At 37.3% G+C, this 21,301-nt stretch overlaps 1 protein-coding gene across 2 annotated transcripts in view; it reads right to left on the bottom strand.

Moving 5' to 3' along the window:
* Positions 1-7,637: 7,637 nt before the first annotated feature.
* PDS5B (PDS5 cohesin associated factor B) overlaps positions 7,638-21,301 on the bottom strand; it is a 97,212-nt gene continuing 83,548 nt past the window's right edge. Inside the window, exons 29-34 of one of the 2 annotated variants that reach the window (XM_059822300.1) lie at positions 19,665-19,810; positions 17,535-17,640; positions 12,583-13,025; positions 12,390-12,491; positions 9,339-9,480; positions 7,638-8,527 (exon numbers count right to left, since the gene is read on the bottom strand). In XM_059822300.1, the coding sequence (XP_059678283.1) occupies positions 8,492-8,527; positions 9,339-9,480; positions 12,390-12,491; positions 12,583-13,025; positions 17,535-17,640; positions 19,665-19,810 (975 nt within the window). In that variant the 3' untranslated portion in view covers positions 7,638-8,491. The remainder of the gene's footprint in view (positions 8,528-9,338; positions 9,481-12,389; positions 12,492-12,582; positions 13,026-17,534; positions 17,641-19,664; positions 19,811-21,301) is intronic. The other variant, XM_059822309.1, reaches the window with a different exon arrangement.

Below are 21,301 nucleotides of genomic sequence, written 5' to 3'. Positions count from 1 at the left end.
GCAGGGATGGCTTCAGTACTAAGGACTATTTTTTCTTGCTGAGAATAGGAACTGTAATAACGGTCCTGTTTCCTCAGGTACAGAAGCAAAGTCACCAGTGACATCCGGACCACCCATGTGGTCCTTGTTCAGGAAGGCCAAAGTCACATCAGCTCCGAAAGATAATTTTTTGTTATCTACTGGGCCTCTATAGCCCTGCTTGAGCTGAGAGATCTCAGGGCATATTGGCATAACAATGAAATGTGTTGAGATATGGTGAGGTATCTTCAGAAGAATGTTCCCTGTCCTTAGTACTAACAATGGAGAAAGTTATTTCTTCTGAGAACTGGAATGTGCCCAGGCCCACCTAGATATGCAAAGGGACCTGAAAAAGTGGTTCTTTTCTAGAGTAATTTTTTAAACATGGCCCTTTCTCTCTTAGTATGGAGATAAAAAGACTGAACTTCACCCAAAAACTATTCCCCACTCAAACAAGAGCCCCTGTAGGGTCAGGACAATAGACAGAAGACCCTCCTCAGTAAAGCCCATCAAGACAGTTTTAAAAAAGTGAATCAGCTGCTAACAAGACAACAGACCACACAGTAGAAAAATGGCACACAAAAAGCTACTTCATCAGGAAATTTAAAGAAACAAACATGGCATTAGGCACGCTGTCCATACAAACTTACACAGCACGTGAGGGAGAACGTAGTAGTATAGCTCCCTGAAGACTGAAAAAACCTTCTCCAATGTTAAGCAGTAAGTTCCTTCGATAAATGTGCATATATGTAGTCAGAGGCAAGAGGTTTGCAATTCTATGTATACTACATAGACAATATTTCAAAGCTCCACCTTCATTTTGGTGCTTTATGCCAAATATTTGTATACATAAACAACATATGTATAAGTGTATGTGTATCAAACAGAAGGAAGACCCTGACTGTTGAAAGCTGTTTTACAACTCCACAGGCTCCAAGAGAAACAACTGGTTTACAGTGAAAACAAGTATTTGAGGCTAAACAACATATAAGAATTTTCTGTGGTGAAGGCTCTGGTATGTACCGGCAACACACTACATATTCTATACTATTAATACTTTCTTCTTTTCGACACATCATAATTGGCTCTTTTAGCCCAATTTGCATAAACAGAATACAAAAGAAAACTATGTTCCAAATTCAACATCAAATAGTAGCATAGAAACTAAGAAGGCAGAGTCACAAGTTTTGAACAAATTAATTAATTAAGTATGGATTTAAAGTGTTGTCCTGATACATCAAGTTTTTTTATCTAAACTAAGTATGATAGCACTAAGTGACACTAGTTCTGCGTTATCGCCATCTCTCACTTCCTTATTTTGCATAAATACAAAAATGGAAAGCAGACAATGGATGCTGATCCAATATTAAATACCAGAGTTATAAAAAATAAACAATGCAAGTAGCAGAGCAGCTTAGGAAGAAGAAAACAAAATTCCATTTTAGATCTTTGCAGATATTAAAATACTATCCCATGCAGAATTAGTGTAATATCCCATAACCCGCTGTCACATATTGTCAGCATAGTACCCAAGTATGTAATCATTAAAAGTTGCTGAAGTGATACGTATTTTATGAGTAACTTTTCCTGTTCCTTCCATAAATACAAGAAAGTGGTTTGGCAAAACTTCATCTTCCCTACTGCAAAAATCTTCATTTTCTTTCACGTTCCTACCAAAGGCTTGCTTCTTCCCTAATACAAACAGCAAGAAGTGAACTGAACTTCTGCCCAAATCCCTCCAAATTATTCCTCCTTTTGGTTTACACTCTCTTGTATTTGGGAGCCCAGAGTTGGCTACTTATGCTTCAGGGGAGTCCTTACTTGCCATTTCATTGGATAATGCAGGCCAGATATTGGAAGACAGTTTCACAGTTTTGGATAAGTACTATAACCTTGGAAGGAGCTTGGTTCACTAGATATTGGGAAACTGATATATCAAAATGTGGCAGCAGTTCAACTGCTAGTTCTCTAATTCAACCACAGAACTTGTACACACCTCTTCCAATATGCATTGCAGTTGGGTAGCAGTCTGATGACTGCTTCTGTTTCACAACTTGATGGCTATGAAACAAGCAACACGATGGCTGCATTTAGAATTGTAGGATATCTCAAGCTGGGAGGGACCCATATGGATCATCAAGTCCAACTCCCTGCTCCTCGCAGGACTACCTAAAACTAAACCATATGACTAAGAGCATCCTCCCAATGCTCCTTGAACTCTGACAGGCTTGGCGTCATGACCACTTCCCTGGGGAGCCTGTTCCAGTGACCTCTCAGTGAAGAACCAATGTCACAAATGAGAAAGATTCGGAAACCTGGCTGGTTGGGGCCCACTGAAGGGAATGAAAAGCAGCAATGACTGGGCATTAAGATACACATTGCCCTGTAGGAGAGGACATATATGCGAGGGAAGGGGAGAACCATCCCAGGCTGAGAACCATCCCAGGCTGCTAAGAAGGTATATTGAAATTAGTAGGAAAGACTGGGTCATCAGGGTTTCACAAAAAGCTGCTAAGAGGTTGCACTGAAAGATTTAATGAGAGGCACTGTAGGAAACATCATTACTGATGGTTATATATTGCTATCTGCAGTGTGCACCTGTGAAGCATGTTATTAGGCAGCTTTGAGTTCTCTTGTTTCCAGGTGGCTTATATCTTGGCCTCTTTTGCCTCATTTTTAGCGTTACATATAAATGAATGCTGCCTTAACCTATGGAGGTTAGAATCTTCTTTTGCCTAACTATTCCAAATTCATTACTAATGGCATTTGCCCTCAGCAGCAGCTATCACTCTCTTCCCACAAACACACTCCTGGCACTAGTCTCAATTCTATGTGTGTTTTTACATATATTCAACACCCCAACCTCTTCCTCCAAATTAGAAAAAGCAACATATCCTCAGTTCTCCTCTCTTAAATAAGTACTAATAATGACAATATCATCATCACTAACTTAGCTTCCCTCATCAAGGCTTTCATCTTGAATAGAAGACTCCTATCAGTAGTCGTCTGGTATTGAGTAACTACTTTCCCATCTCATTTATCTGTTCATTCCCTACCCTTTATTCATCTCCCTAGCATCTTTCAAATTAATAACTCATTTCTAACATCCCACTTTTCACCCAACACACCTCCACACACCATTGTTTTACCATCACCTAAACCATACAGAATACAGCAGAAGAAAAATAGAAAGTAAATAAATCCATTATTTTTCTCTCCTTTCCTCCTCCAGCTCTTATCTTTTGAAATGTTTATGGAAGGACAACAATAACTGCCTTTTGGGGAAAACACAAAGGCAGTTTCTACTGCCTTTCAGTATGTTGTAGGTCAAAGGCTCCGGAGAAATGGTGGTGTACATCAGATGCATGTAACATGTCACTGCATCTATAGATATGGCTATAAGAAAACTCGCTGCTTAAAATGAACACCTTATTGTTTTATTAAATATGGATTAAAAACTCTTATGTTCTTCAAAATATCTTTAGTTTACAAGAATTTAATTTTGCTGAATATAAACATACTACAAGGAACACAGAAACCTGTAAGCTTAAAATATATCTACCAAAAAAACCAGCTGTTCCAAACCAGGCTATTTCAAGGTGCCGTGACTTTAGAAGAAAGCTGTTTTACATTATCAGCATGTCTTCTCAACATAATAAAGAAAAAGCTTTTTAGGGCAAGAATGTTTCATTCTAACACATTCTTTTATATTATAACAACAACAGAAGTTACTACTATTTAGATTGTTATTAAGTTCATGTGTTCTTTTATACCACATGTCATAATTCGAACAATTGTCTTCTATCTATAGAAAATCAGTAATGCAACAATACTGAGAGTCTTACAGAACCTAATAAAACCTTCAGCTCTCTGGATCTGTTCAGAACCACGAAACAAATTTGTGAATGGCAATTTCTTTTTTTTTAATAATTACTTCCAAGTAAGCAGGCAGCATATTCAATAATACTGCTTTGATTTTCAGAATACTGCATTCCTTTGTATCTACATACGTGAGGTAGGATACAAGCATCAGAAACATGGCTAGCCAAAAAAACCACCTTATAAGATGTTACCCATCCGCCAAAGAAGCTATATGTTAAAACTAATTCCAACTTATCACATGATTACTGAAATACTGATTTGTAGGGGTAGAAATCTGTATTTGAGAGACTTTCTTCCTTCTTACAAAGATACGATGCTGCTGTCTCGAAAGAATATACATTTCATTATAGAAATGAAAGTGCTACTAAAAACCACACCATGACTGTAGTGAGGCACTGAAAAAAATGGAAGCATGAAACCTTTTCATTACTGCATATACACACTGTATGATACTATGTTTATCCTGCCTACACAAATATAATGGCACTTGGTGAATTCTGTGCAGAGGTCAGATGTTTTACACAGCAGAATTTGAAGAACTTTAAAGCAAACTGGGTGGGTTTTTTTCGGTGTTTCTATCCCAGTTGCCAACATTCAGCTTATTACTTTGCCACCAGCAACAAAATACCAGAAGCTGTACTGTATGTAGTGAAGAAGGTGTCCTAAGTATGTTGGACAAACCTACTGACACAGCAGGAAGTCTGCTTATGTCTGTGGAATATAAGTCACTTCTGTCAGCATTAGGAAACTGCACCTAACTTAGTAAACATCTTTTGTAATAGCAACATCCAACAAAGATGCAAAGACTGGAATGGCAATCTGTGAGCATAACAGATTCTTCTCAGGTTCTTCTACTCCACCTGATGGATGACTGGACAGAGGGTCTTGGTCGGATGAATTTTATCAGACTAGTGGGATGGCCATCTAGAACTCATCTTAATAATGCGTTTGTAGACACACTACCTTGGGCAAACACAGTGGTATATCTGAAAGTGCTTCTTCAAAAAATTCTTCATAAAATATGTACTGCACCTACCTTGATGAGGTAGAGATGTATCAATCTCTACAACACACACATATATATGAATATATAAACACAGACAAGTTTTAAAAATATTTCCATCCACAAACTCAGAATTTTGTATCTCTAGGGTATGGAGTTCTCTTTTTCGTTATGCCCTGTATGCTCTTTTCATTACATGCCCTGTGTACAACAAGTGTTAGAGTATTCAAACATATTGTACTTGGTTTTGTACTTGTATTTGCATCGGACGAATGCATTTAAGAACTAACCCCACAGAACCATAGGGATGTAAACTTGCAGGATCCAAAAGTCTGTTGTGTGCGTTCACAAAAGCAGACTTAGATAATCTGTCAAAACCTACACATGCAAAAAAAATAGTAACAAAACTACACACACCCCTCTACGTGAAGTTTGGTGGTGTTTTGTTTAGAATATCAGATAACAAATGCTATGCCAGAATGAAGTATTTAATCTTCAAATCTAAGTTTTTTGCAAGTTACTCACAAATTGAGCATATTCATTTTCTGTGGAAATGTCTTTAATATGAATGCTTTTTTGTAAATTCTAATGTTTTTGTTCACATAGATCGAAATGTCAAAACAGCAAATGTCAAAATATTTGAAAAAGGGTTCAATTTTGCTAGAAAATAGTCAGTTGGCAGTCAAGTATAGTTAATACAGGATTCTAGATTATCCTAGGCAGAATAGGTGTAGTCACATTAGAACTTTCAAGCAATTTCATGTTTCCTTCCTATTAGTGGATTAGATAGCCCTAAATATTAATTATCTCAGTTGGTGACAAGTAAAAAATCCCATGCTTCTGAAATCAGAGTGAATTATTCTTAAACACTAGCATTAAGATTATAATCACTGTTTGCATTTTGCATATGAACTACAGATCACTGAAAGTTTCCTGTTGCACTGCAGCAAGAGAAGGAAATTATACACAAATAAGCTTAATTTGCTGCAAAGTACAGCAAGATACTTCGGTAATCTCATAAAAATTTCATACTGGAACTTGTTACAGTGAGTTCAATTTGATCTTTTAATGTAATACAGTACATTTTTATAAACTTAACATTATCATTGCAGAAGAGCATGCTAACTGAATGTTAGCAATTTATCTTTTATACATCATTATACTCTACGGTAGCTACTGTACGCAGATCTCAAAATGTTAGTACATAAAATATTCATTTTCTTTATATGAGATGAGAATGAACTTAGAAGAGGTTTGAATACAAGAATGAAATATTTGCTGTGCCTATTTCTCAAGAAATAATGAATTACACATTATAACCCAAGAAATCAACATTTAAATTGCAAAACTATAGTTTAAATTTACATTAAACATTACTGATCATAATGTGCATCAATATTCGATGAAGTTCAACCTAACTATGTTTATGCACAAAGCCTCAAGAGTGCAGCAGTTTCAGCATCAGTTTTTCATATTTTTGTATAAAATGGACTTAAAGGTACATCTTCCATAAATGTTTTCAGTGCAATTCTGTCAAAGAGGAAAATATAAAGCTAGCTTTCAATCATTTTATACCATAAAAAACCCCAACAACTTGCATTTGCACTGCTGAAGCATAAGTAAGCCAGTTCCGTTGTGCCAATGATTTCAAAGTCAATTCAAATCACCCATAATTGTCTTTTTAGGCAGCATTTCCCCCATATCTATAGGTATAAATGTTGAAAAGCTCAATACTAGAGGGGGAGAAGTTAAGCTGAGGCAGAATAATCTAATTGTTTATAATACCTTTTTCCACTGGTAACAAAAAAATGCATAATGAAAAAATTCTAAATGTTTCTTTACCAGTGATCTTATAGTTTGGAAATTGGTAAATCTGTGTTTTAGTATTATCCTTTCCTCTAATCTTTACAGGCCACCTTGCAACTATAACTTATTTATTGATGGATTATATGAAAATGCTCCATTATTCAATGAAAGAAAATTTTCCTAAGTTAGAAACTGATTTTTTCACATGTTGTCAACTGTAGGGAACCAGAGAACAGCACCTGAAATAATATGTGCTTGGCTAAGCATAGTGTAGTAACCTATACATTTTGGTTCAAAGACAGTTTGTAAACTGTAAAACTACATACAGGATACTGCTTTAAGTATTTTGTTTCTATTTTTTTGCAGATTATACCTAAAAAAAACCAAAACCCAAAAAACCCCCCAAAAACCCCAACCACAACCTCTCTATGGTAGCACAAAAAAAAAAAAAAAAAAAAAAGGAGCTTCATTCAAATCTTGAATACGTTGACTGCAATAATCAACAGCTGGTTATTCAACAAAAACTTAGCTCTTCATACCAAAAAAAATTGGCTCAAGAAACAAAAACAAAACAAAAAGGTACAATAAACTCTCAATAAAAGGTTCTCTCATGAGGCAACCTACCATATACTACTGCTAGATACGTGTTTCCAAAAAAACATTACATCCCATTTTCAGCACATTTTTCATAAACATGCAACTTCACTATAAAATACAAAACACTTGGCTCTCAAGAACAGCTTTATAAAGACACACTGCATCAATAAAATTTTTCTTTGTGATTAACTTTACATTGTAATAAGAACTGTATTTTCACTAATGTTTATATATCAGATTTCATATTATAATGTAGTAATAATTTGCTCTTTGTGAACATCATGTTCAGAAGGAAATATCTATACACATTAACATACTAGACTATTAAAAACTCAGTTACAGAATTTTATTGATACAGTAGATTAATAAAAACTGATAGGGGAAGATAAAATGGGTAGGGTATTCAGTACATTATTTAATAACACACTTTTAAAATTAAAATATTTTAAATCCTTTTTGAATTTTCAATGCCACTAGAAGTCCAGAAAAGTCTGGCATCAATACTGAGGTGTAAAACAAGTCAAACAACTTCTTACACAATTTGCATCTCTTGTATTATTCTATCCAACATTGTTCAACTGTAAAAGAAAGTAATTTAGCACCTCTGATGATAGGTAGGTGCCTAAAAGGTAAACACTAGGTTAGATTCATGAAGGAAACAAAGACCGTTTTTCTTTTCTTCTTCTCAACAAATAGCGGCAAAAGAAAGTGGCACTATTTGTTCAACTGATTTTTTTTTCACAGTTAAATGTCAACAAGAGTACAAATACAAACACTGGCAGATATTGCTTGAGATAATTTTCAAACTCTGTTCTTTTTTAAATCAATAGATCCAATAAACAGTGGGGTACTGTCAGTTTAAAGCCGCAGATAAAAGCTATACAAGCACTTTAGAAGTCAGAAACATTAAAAAAAGAACTATTTACAGTTTTCTTCTTTAGTTCATATGTCTACAAAGCCAGCGCACATTACACTTCACAAAAATCCACAGTTAATGATATCAACATGTGTGTGGCTAAAGCTTGTGACCTAGGGACTGCAAATGCAGGGGCAGAAAAAGTAAAATAGGTTTTGTCTTTTTTCAGCAACCCCATTTGTGCACTAACAGCTTCATTCAGTCTCAAGCTTTATATTAAAAGCATTCTTCAAAGCTTTCACCTGGAAGGCTGATAACTACATGCTCACTCATCGCCTTTCCCTTTTGGAAGTTCTGCGACGGACCTGTTTGGAGAAAAAGTGTTTTAAATGTTTTCACAGAAAGTTTTGAAAAATTCAAGAATAAATATATTTTATAATGGAAAAAATGCTTACTCGCACAATAACATTTGAGTAACTGTATACAGTGTTATTCATTACTCATTTTAGCAGAGGTGCAAGTCTCAGCCAATGAACAGGACATAACTTTGATGTTGCTGAGCCTGCGTCCTTCAAGTATTCAAAAACAATCTTAGTTTCCTTTTTCAGAGTTTTCATACACTCAGATGCTCCAATCATCAGATGTGTCCAAAAGTGCGAAGGCATTCACAGTTACATTTTTAGTATTACTACTAATATAACTAATGTATTTGTATGAAATAAATATAAAAATAAACTTATTTTAACATATTTGCGTATGCTGGTAAGAGGAAGAAATTGGTTTGGCATTCTGCTCCAAGATGCCATACTTATTTTCCAGTACTATTCATTTTGTGTTCCTATTTTGTATAAAGAAACATTATTCACTCTTATAATCTAGCTGGAAAGAATGGGCATGAGTTATCTGGAAAATAATTCCCATGAGGTACTACACAACTCAGGCCAACAGATAACAAAAGCTATACAGAACAGAAAATTTAAGATGCTTGACAAAAACTGACATTTTCTAAGAAATGCAGCTTCTCTGGAAACTACAGTGCAGTGCCACTACACAACAGTGGCAGCTGACAACCACTTCATTCATTTTCAAGGAGGCAGGAGAAGCCATTCTCGGAACATCAATACACAGAGGACACCAGAAAGACTCAAAAAGAAAAATCTCAGGCATTTCTCTTACATTGATTGTGGAAACTTCCTCTTCTTCCATTACTTCTTCCTGGGGAATGTCATCACTGACAGGTGAACTACTCTGAAATACGTCCATCTCTTCACTAGATTCATTCTCTTTACTGGCTGCTTGTTTGGAACGTCCCGCACGGCTACAATCAAAAGAAAAACAAAGATCAGTTTCACAGTATATGGGTCTGCACATGTATAAACTATATGAGAGTAAGCATTCTAACTTTGCAAGAACTGCAGCCTTAAATTTTCATGTTATATAATACATCTGTCATACACCTATTTAGTTCATCCATACACGGAGTAGAAGTGGAACTAGGAGGCTGGACAACAGCATTTGAAAACCAAATTCTTCCAAATAGAAGGCTAGGAGTAGGAAGTCGAACAGTTCTTGCCTCTACAGACAAGACAGATTTTTCTCTTCAGTGCCAGAATACAAGCCAAAGGAGGTTGACACAACAGTAACCAGTGAACAGGAAAAGCCAAAAAGCCAGACACTGAATACTTGGTGGTTTTTTTTTTCCTTCTATTCAATTCCATGAATAGATGTACTCTACTTCTATAGGCTTTTATACACAACAAAATTTGAATAACTGCATCTATGTTTTTACACACCTAGAAGAACCCATGTTGCTATTTCTGAAATTAACATTATAATGAACTTAAATACAAATCTTCCAAGTTAGCTCATACTAAGAGCTAGGGATAATCAGGATAGCAATACCTTCTCAGGATAATCAAGAACAATCAGTCAACAATATCTTAAATTGTCTGTGTTAGTCATGGGAGCTGAACCACATGCAAAAAGCACCCATTTGCTTAAAATGAGAACTAGTCCCCCCCACGCCTTTAAAAAACAAGCTAACTAGATATGTATCCCACAGCTGCACCCACATTACCATTTTCGTTTGTGTCATTAGCACATTCACAACCAAATCACTGAATCATCCCGCTTACTGCGGATGCAGTCTTGGTGCACCCAAACTAGGTGACTTTTTGGATGAAATTAAGCCAGAAATTGTTGCAGGCAGACAAACACACACACTTCAGTCCCCAGGGGGGGCATACAGATCCAAAACAACTGTCCTCTGACAGCACCAAGCCGCACATGTGGTGGGTATTTTCAGTCCTGAGAACCACACTAAAATCTGTACAAAATAAAATCTCTGAATTGCATACAGTAATCATAGTATAGTGGGGGTTTCAGCACCAACTAACCAATGTGATACCCTTTGAGAAACAATACAGATTAGCCCAACTCAAGCCTTCCAAGACTGATAGAAGCAACAGAATTGGAAAGGAAACAGAAGAATTATTCACAAACATGTGCTAATTGGTAACCCAATTAGCTATCAGAAATAGGTTATACACTATCACCTTACAGGTAAAATCCCAAATTCTTATGCCAAATCCATCCCCAAGGAGCCCAGAAAGCTTTAAGCATTTGGATTAAATATATTCTACCTTGAGTACCCAGTGCTGCTCAATCTATCAACTCCCTTCAATTAAAACTGCTGTAGATGTGTATGTAGAAAAAAGGGAGAAAGGTCTGACTACAAGGCATTTGAAGACCAAGGAATTACTGCGGTCTTACCTTTTTCTTACAGATTTGGAAAAAGGACAGTCAAAATTTGGGTAGTCTGATCACAAAAAATAAAAAGTACACACAATATTTTTTTTGGATGAAATCTAGAATAGACCCAACAACTTGGAATCCTGAAACAACCTACTTGGGCTCCTCATGCCAGGAACAGTGTACATACACATGAAAAAGAGCTATGCCTGCTACCGATCATGTGTATTGATACAGTTTACTTTCTGCTTAAAGAGGGTAAAGAAACACCCTGAGTTCACTGAGAAGAGAATCAGAAGCTAGCTAAGTATTTACTAAAGGGCATCTTTGACAAACGCCACATAGCACATCACCCAACAATAACTTGTTGGCATGTCTTCTCTGCATGGCAGTAGCAGTTTTCAACTCTTGTTCCACTGCACACGTAGCAGTGACTTCTGTAGTAACCAAGACAATGTTGGGACCTGTGTTTCTGGTTACAGAGTAAAGGAGCAGGAGAGGTCTGTGTGCAAAACGCCAGAACATACGATCCAGTGTGAAACTAGAATTTGAATTGAGGGTACAAGCTTGTTCAGGCAAAGATCTCTGGTATGGAAGATCTCCGTGGATAGGCAAATTGGTACATTAAACTGCCAGAGGAAGATCAACATGATGCTAACTAAGCCTCGAAGCTAGAAAAACAGAGTAATACAAAATGCCAGACTGAAGATGTGCGTAAGTAGTGCCCTAAGGAATTCATCACCACGTTCTGGAAAAGTGTCTTGCAAATCTGTTCCATAAGCTGCAGTTTGATACCAGCGGGCGAATAAGTCCTGTCCACTTGCACACCTCTGCTTTATATATATTGCATATGCATGTACAGAAAAGGTAGAGATACCTGTAGTTTCCTACAGTAGGCCCAAGAAAATGAAGCTAGCCACAGAGTTTACCTGTATTTTGGAGCTTAATACGCCTCAGAATTTTCAAGAGCTACTATTCTTCATAGATTGTAGCACGTTTTATTCATTTGGAAATGATTCAAGTAGATAGTAAGGAGGCCACAAATTAGAAAGTAAGTGAACATTAATTTAAGGAGAATCAGCATAAACTTAATTCTCCACAATACTGTTTCACCACAGTAACAATTTGATTCTTCCTCCCTATCCAAAACAAATGGGAGCACTTTTCGCTCCTTGAAGTCCTAATAAAGCCCAATCTTCATGGCCCTCATGTGCTTTATTGACTTTTCTCCTAGAAGAGCAAAGCTACGTATATGCTACCTGAGCACATTAAACTTACTTGTAGCCTGTTGCTCTGATTTGAGATGCTCTAGGAGAAGCAGCTAGGGAAAACATTTTAGAAATAACAATGGCAATTTATTTTCTTAACTGTCAATTAAAGTATTCTGAAATATTTTCAGTAAATGATTGTTTGGGGGCACAGAGGCATATTTTTAATCTTCACTAAACACAAATTTAGAAAATATTCACCACTTACACTTTTTTTTGCTGTGATGGTGGTGTTTTTGATGGCCTTCCTCGTCTTTTCTGTGGCGTAGACTGTGCTGATTCAACTGTACTAGTTTCAGATGGTTCTGCTCTGTTTTGAGGAAGACCCAAATTGCAAAGTATCAAATTATAACTAATGTCCAAGGATAAAAAAGATGCAGCTTACAAGAAGACGGACTTACCTCTGCTGTGTTCTTTTCGGTGTCCTATTTTGCCTGCCTTTTGGTTTTTGTTCAATGTTTTCAGTTTGCCTTTCTTCCTCTTCCTCCTCCTCTTCTGCTGCAGCTGCTGGCGGTTGTTTTTTTTTGCTCCTTTTTGATGACTTTGCTACTGGTTCTTCCTTTGGTGTTCCCCCATTATTTGCTTTGGGAGGGCGTCCTCTTCTCCCTTTCTTTGGTGGACTGTTCTGTTCATCCTCACTTTCTATTACATCTTCTTTTAGCCTTTTTTCCTCTTGCCATTGTGTTTCATCAGATTCTGAAACAACTGCAGGTCTCTTCCTTCCCCGTTGACTACCTCTAAGTTTCTGCTCTTGACCCAGTTTATTCAGGTCCTCTATGCTTAGTTTCTCTTCTGAATCTGTGATAGCTGCTTTCTTCCTTCCTCTAGGCTTCTCCACCTCTGACTGAAAAGGTAAGATTACATCTTTAAATTAAAAAATTAAACTGCCATATACGCAAAAGCTACAAAAACTTCCCCCAACGAGACAGAGTCTTCAAGTTACACAAGTTATCTACTAAAATTGTCTACCATATCCATTTCAAAAACCTCTGCAAAACTAGAAACATATACATACATATAAAATGCTAGACAAGAGAGGAAGATTATTTCAACAGTGAGCAGTTAAAACACAGAAGTATGTAAGAACTTCCTCATTTGTATCCTCAGCTGTGTCCAACACAATTGGCTAGAACATCCATAACTATATTTTCCTATTGATAAAAATGCAAAGACATAGAAGATGGTAATTGTCAACTTGTGGCTTCAGCTCTGTTGTGATCTGCAGGGTGCTTATGCCTGGCTCCCATGCTGGCAGTGGCAAGGCATTAATACAGAAGACGGTGGGCAACCTGATTTATAATTGTAGAAGGAAGCATAGGAACTAGTGGTAGCTGCCAAAGCACTGCTGTCAGAGCTGCACTAAGACTCAACATTCACCCTGTGCAGCAAAAAACCCACCCAACCCTTTAAAAAAAAAAAAAAAATCATAGAATAGTTTGGGTCAGAAGGGACCTCTAAAGATAATCTCATTCCAAACACCCTGCCGTGGGCAGGGACATCTTCCACTAGATCAGGTTGCTCAAAGCCCTATCCAACCTGGCCTTGAACACCTCCAATGATGGGGCATCCACAACTTCTCTGGGCAACCTGTTCCAGTATCCTACCACACTCATTGTAAAAAAATCTCTTCCTTATGTCCAGTCTAAACTTAACCTCTTTCAGTTTAAAACTGTTGCCCCTTGTCCCGTCACTACAGGCGCTGGTAAAAAGTCTTTGTCCGTCTTTCTTATAGGCCCCCTTAATATATTAAAAGGCCGCAACAAGGTCTCCCTGGAGCCTTCTCTTCTCCGGGCTGAACAACCCCAGTTCTCTCAGCCTTTCTTCATAGAAGAGGTGTTCCATCCCTCTGACCACTTTTTGTGGCCCTCCTCTGGACCCGCCCCAACAGGTCCATGTCTTCCCTGTACAGAGGACTCCGGAGCTGGACGCAGTACTCCAGGTGGGGTCTCATCAGAGTGGCATAGAGAGGCAGAATCACCTCCCTTGACCTGCTGGCCATACTACTTCTGATGCAGCCCAGGATACGGTTGGCTTTCTGGGCTGCGAGCACAGCTTGCCAGCTCACATTCAATTTTTCATCCACCAGTACCCCCAAGTCCTTCTCTACTCCATCCCTTCATTGCCCAGCCTGTACTGATACTGGGGATTGCCCTGAGCCAGGTGCAGGGCCTTGCATTTAGCCTTGTTGAACTTCATGAGGTTCACATGGGGCCCACTCTTCAAGCCTGTCAGGATCCCCCTGGATGGCATCTCTTACCTCTAGCATATCAAGAAAGGTAGAACCCTTTCTCAATCATAAGGTTTCAGAACAGAAACTATTCCTTCACCTCTCCACACTCTATTTCTCTAAAGTGCACAGTGAAGAGCCATAAACAGTACAAAGATTTCAATAAGCAGCTATTAGGGTGAGAAGGATCGCTCCAACCAACACCTACCCCTGGAGGAAAAAAGTGACCCACCTACCATTTCATGGGGAACGTGACTATTTCATTTTGGACCACGAAATGGTTCAAAAGTCCCCATATTTACAGTATTTCACAGTTTCATACCAATGTTTATGTCAAACTAACATTACTGTACTTCAACACATACAAACACTCATTTATTAGTATTTGCCACATTGCAAGTTTAACCTACATCATGACAGTTATGCCACTTAAAACCAAATTGTGACATAAGATAGAAGTCAGCTTACAAATATATGTCTCCACTTTATCCATAAACCCTGGTGAAAAAAGCAGAAAGAAGAGCTAGAAAGGATTTGAGGAAAAAAAGAAATTAAAGAACAAAAGAATTACACTAGAAGAAAGTAAGAAAAATGTTTGAACAATGATGACACTTCCTGCCAGTTCATGCCTTCAGTGATGAAACTGTTGATCTAGATGACTGACACCCTCTTTATCCCCTCTTCTATTTGCTGTTGCAGTGATTGTGCCCATCTGTCATTGCAGCTGCTTTTACCAGGTAAGTAGGTGTAGCCAAGTTTCAGAGTAAAGTTTCTCCCTCAGGTTAAACAGTGTTCCACCACCTTAGAACTAACGTGTTACACTATGATGTAATCTAGACAAATATCCTGAATAGTGACACCTTTAAAACATGGACTTTCTGCTCACTGATTAAAATTCTACTGCTCAGTTAATGCTTGCTAGAATCTGCTCCCCAGCTCCAAAAAAACCAAAAATGAGTTCTGAATCCATGACCTTAAGCAGCTTGCTTACATACTCAAAGTGAAATACAAATGCCCTCAAAAGTACTCAAAATACGGAACTGTATTTGCTTTATCACTTAGCTTTGTCGGTTACCAATTCAACCTAATGCTTCTAAACATGAATTGCATGCCAGCAGCTGTTTGGACCCTCAGACAAGGTTTACAGCTGAAGTGATGTATCAGTACAGGAAGCATCAGGTTGTGGGGGTTTTTTGGTGGGGTTTTTTTTTTTTTTTGACAGATTTCTGATTTTTCTGGTTTTGTTATAGGCCGGTTTGCTTTCCCCACAAGATATCACAGTATAAAATGGTTATTTACATTTCAGGACAAGCAAAAATTCAGGACATTTTTACTAGTCAGTAGCTTATGTCCCAAGCAATCTAGAGAAATGCAGACTGACATAATGGGAAGAATAGAGAAATGTCAGAGACAGTCAAAAGAATAAAGCAGCGGTGACATCAGATATAGGACATCCTTAATGCATTCTAGAAAATCCAATTGTAACAAATCTGATATTCTTTGTGTTATTACTTTTTCATGCGTCTCCCAAATACAAAATTTATAGACTGCCAACTGTTATTAAGGCACAAAGAACCAAAATTCACTAGTGGTATGTGGAATTCTTATTATTTGAACTGCTCTTAGAACTACAATACAATTATAATTTTCGTCTGTGGTTTATTTTTCTGTATTCTGATACAGGTATAAATACTGCTTGAGACAATATTTAGCCTGTTTATAATTTCATTAATGTATTAAAGCACTACATCTAAGTGAGAGTCCAAATCAATTTTTATATCCTCATTAGGAACCTTTAACATTACTGATTGACAGAAGTACAAAAATCCATCAGTAAGAATCAATAAGGACAAGGCTACCACTTTCAAAGGCCTACCACTCTCAAAGGCCTTGGTTAGTGCTCATTCACTAAAACCTCCCTCTGAGATAGAGACACAGATCATTTCTCCTGAATGATCCTGACACTGTAAAAGAGCATGGCAATGACACCATTCTGCTACCCCTTGGGGTTCGCTGGTCTCACAGAACAGTTTGTTTATCTAACAGCATAGGCAATGTGCTTGTTAATGATTAAGACTATTTTACATCACATTGGATTATATTTGTCTGTAAGTATCAGCTAGCTCACTCTGCCCTAAAAGCCTGTTGAAGACCGTATTACGCACAGACAGCTTTAAAATTATGCTGCAACTTCTGCTTGTGATACCTGGCATTCAGAACCAAGCATTTTCCTGCCTTCACTGCAGTACAAGTTGCATGCATGAAAACAGAATCCATATGGCTATTCAGATAAGTCCTTCTTGAACTTCTAAATTCAAAGTCAAATCATGATGCCCTCTTGGTATTCTAGATGACCAGGGAACAAACAGTTGCTATTCCTCACAGCTATTGAAAGGAACACACATCTGACTAGAGAAGGAGAACATGCCTTAGCACTAGTGATGGGACAGTACAAAAAAGGCAAGAATTATAGTGCATCAACACTGTAATGAGGTATTACCATTTCGCTAGCTACAAGCAAGAAATCATGTGTGATACAGACTTTTACAACCTCGTAAGGCAATCTGAAACTTCAGACAGGTTAAACCGCTGCCCCAAAACTCCAGTGTAGCTGATCATTCTCAAACTAATCCAATTAATTCTTCCAAAGCTGTATTTTAAGTAATCATCAAGAACACACACAAAAAAAATCTCTACTGTATACTGGGGAACAGAAGTCCAAGGAAGCTACCAACTTGAACAATGTCCTAAATACTTCTTCAACAAATCCTGAGGAAGGAGACAAATCATGGACTAATTGTCATCAACCTAGCTCTAGCAGAATCTACCCCTGTCAATATTACCAATATCCTGCAAATCATAACTGGTAATCTTGAAAGCTTACAGGTGTTGTCAGTATGATGCAAGGGTAATGTAATGTACACATGAAAAACAGACAAACTGAACCTTTTTTCATTGCATTTTCATATGCAACTCTAAACACGTTTTCCAGTAGTTTACAACATCGACTCAGTTTTGTGTTTCAGCATATTTTCTTGAATGATATTAAGTACCACCACATTAATTTTTATTTTAAAGTCCTGGGGACCTAAAATGAAACATCTGCAACGCAACGAAACAGCTCACCCTTACAAGATCAGAGTCGTCCCTTTTGTCAGTTTTCTTTCCTGGTAAGGGCGAAGCCAGTGCGAATTCTTCATTTTCACTGTGGTCCATTTCAGTGCTGTCAAGCCTAGAATGAATAAACATTTATTCTCCTCATTATTATAATACATTGGGCAATTGTTAAAAAAAATATATATAAGAACAACAATCTTCAGAAGAAATCTGTTCCTAAACCATGAACAATCTGGCAGAAAGAACCTTTCACTATGGCTACTATAGCCACCACGTATCTCAAGCCAGAGCATCTAAGTCTCAGGACAAAGGCATCAATCATAAGCCAAGTTGAATTTTCTTTTTGCACTGGGAAAGATAAGAGGCTTTTTGAAACAGAAGAGCCTTATTGAGTTTAAAGAGATCTGTGCATTTCTATACATTTGCATACATTTTCATATACCAATCAAAGATGCCCACAGACAGACCAGCCAAAGCACTCACACTTTCCTATGGTGAGGTTTAGGCAATAAAACAGCAGATTTAGATTTCAGAGATCAGTTCATCCCTCAGCTTTCTGTTGTTACTTAGGGCAGCAATTTTGGTTTTATTTCAGTTTCTACATATGTAAATGTGGACAATAAAACCTCCTGCATATGTAAAACACTGAGACCCACAAACAAAAGGTATTATACAAAAGCAAATACACAAGTCATTTCGTTTCATCTGCCCTGGGGTAGGTAGAAGCAACATTTTTAAATAACAGTGCTCATTTTTTAATCAAAATAAATATGCTATGCACGAAAATTAAAAGTGGTATTCAAATACACAGACTCTTAACTCCCTGGCCTGGGCACTGCATAGACTGAGAAAGACAAACATTGTCACTCCTACAAGTATAAAATCTGTAGTAACTGTAACGTAATCAGAGGCTCGTTTTTTATACATCATCTTAACAGATGCAAGCTGGCCTGTATATATTCAGACTGAACTGGAAATACCATGCATCATTACCATCACTTCTAGAGGACTTCTCTTCTTTGGTATCTCCACTCAAAACACTAATCAGTTTAACTTAGGTGAACTGGGGAGATCATGAAGATAACAAAACACGTTAGGCTGTGAGTGCAGCATTTTTTTAAATTAACTGGATGTAGAATAGTATTGGTCTAAGATTCATTTCACTGGATATAGAGAAGAATCTGGATTCCAACCTGTCTTCAGCCAATAATGTATTTTGGCATGTGAACCTGCATGACGTGTAAGAAATAAGCCTTTTGTGTTTGAGTTTGAATTTCTGAGTTGAGAAGTATTTCTTACAAAACACTGCAGTACATTTAAAATTAATATTATATATTAAATAGTCACAGAAGTACCAAATGAGAAGTCTTATTTCCAAACATAACATTTCCTCACAGTCTTGAAGTAATGTGAGAAAATACAAATAGTAGGGGCTATGCAATCTCTATCAATTTTTTTTCGCAGACATTTAATGTGACTTTCAGTTAAAAATGAACTTAAGATACAGTAACTGATGAATAACCTAAAAAACTGACACAAAATAAGCTATAATTTTTAAAGACAGATATCTATAAGAAGACTCACGTAGCACTGCAGTACATCCCCCTCTCCATCACAGAAGGAATCTAAAATCCAAAAATGTTTATCTGCAAAGTCCAGCAAAGTGCAGGACAAATTTATGGAGGAAGTCATGCGAGATCACCACAATGGCCTACCAGTCCTCCCTGTCTATGACGTGTTGTTAACATTATGCCAGGCCACAAGGTTCCTAGGAACTGCAGATACATGTATACACACACACATATATACACATGTGTGTATATACATATATTCAGGGGGGGGAAGTGCTATATACATAGAAATAAAATAAACATGAAGCTCTCCTTCCCTCCTTACAGCCAACTCTGGATGTGATTTGACCCTGGTTTTTTGGTTTGTTGTTTTTTTTTTTTTAAAGCAAATATATTTTGGGGGTTAGAAAGCCAAATTCATGGTTTCAGTTATACCAATATGGTACTATAACTGTACTTCAAGATAAGGTAATAGAATTCTGTTTCTCACTTAAAAAACATTATAGAAATATTCAAAGTTTCCATTACAAATACTTGAAATATCAAAGCTCCTTTGTTGTCTACCAACCTCCCTTTGATCCTTCCTGGAGAGCTTGGATTTGAACTGCTGCTGGCATTGCTTACAGTTTCCATTCGTGAAGATTTGGATTGAGACTGCTTGCCTGCTGACGAAAGAGGCTTATTAACTGCTCCAAGAACATTGGCTGCTTTGGGCTGAAACCAAAAATATATTTCCTTTATTTTAAGCTACGCATTTAGTTATTGTTAACATGTACTATGCTTAAAATATTCACAGATTTCACTTTCTGCAATCAATATCTTAATTTTAACACAAAGTGATAAACATTTTCATATGAAGGTTACAACAGACACCAGAAGGAAGCTGACAAAGCTGTAATCAAATAGCTGCCACCAAAAATGGTATTATTCTCTCTACTGTTATATTCTGTCCTCTTCTCATTGGTACTACTGGGTGCTCACCTGACCTTGCAGTAAGCCACTTCAGCACTTTTTGTGCAGTTTGCTTTCTGCTGATCTATCTGCTTGAACCAGCTCACCACTTGGATCAGATAAGCATCTGTACTGGCAAAACAGAAACAGCAGTAGGACAGCCCTTTCAGCAAAGACGCCATTAAACTGGCTTAGCTGTAATGGCAAACCACACTAGTTTCAACTGGGAATGAATGAGAATCTCAAAAATCAAATACTGTGGAGAAGATTCTGAGACTTCATGCACAGATTTAAAAATGTTCAGCTTTTAAAAGGTGCCAAAATTTCCAGACACTGGTGAGCTCCAGGTTATTCATTTAAGTGGATTATCTTTCAGACATGCCAAATACTTCCAGCTCATACTAACTTTTGAGAGAGTTGAGAGAGTTCAGTTACTCCTAAAGAGAACACACCTTTATGCCAAACACCCACATACAAAAATATTGAATTAAAGACCATTCCCTACATTTCTCATTATCTAGGATGATCCATCTTCTATTTCAATATTAGATTCTAGCTATATCTAAAGTTAGTGACAGCTAAAAAAGAATTCAACATGCACATCATAGCAGCCTTGAGTGTTCCTTTTTCAGAGATATGCACCATGGATGTGCTGGTTATGCTTTTATAGCTGGCAGGAATTTTACACCAAAGATTCACTCTGCACCAAGTACAAGAAAAACAGCATATCCCTTCCAAAAATAAACCTTGGAGAACAAAATCCAGTTTAAGAATTTACGTCTATTAGTTTAGAACTTAATGTTAATCAATAAGCGAATATAGGAAGAGCTCAAAAGCAGAGAGATGTTCAAATTCACACTGCACTGGACATCCTACTAAGGAGGGACTAACACTAACAGGACCTGCACTAACAGCGCCTCCCTTACCACGGAACCTACACTCAATGCCTTGCTGCCCTCAGATACTGTTCCCTGCTTACATCCACCCCACTAACATCCAACTCAAGCTAGTCTTCCATTCCCAAAAGTAAGACTCCCTAGACCAACTCTCATTTCACATTGCTCTCATTATGGTGAAGCAACTGAAAATTTTTGGTCGTCGAATACACTTCTGCTGTTTGTTACAAAATTTCAGAACAACAAAAAAGGAGCTAGAGTACATGGTGCTAGAAATTTAAAATAATATAAAAGCTACCTTAGGATTCAAAATAATTTCAGTTAGGATATATGAGAGATATGGAGCTACTGGAGCGAG

The sequence above is a fragment of the Gavia stellata genome, chromosome 1 (genome assembly GCF_030936135.1).
Source record: "Gavia stellata isolate bGavSte3 chromosome 1, bGavSte3.hap2, whole genome shotgun sequence".
NCBI classification, from domain to species: Eukaryota; Metazoa; Chordata; class Aves; order Gaviiformes; family Gaviidae; genus Gavia; species Gavia stellata.
The sequence above is the reverse complement of the archived record's forward strand: the minus strand, read 5'-3'. Positions and strand labels throughout refer to the sequence as shown.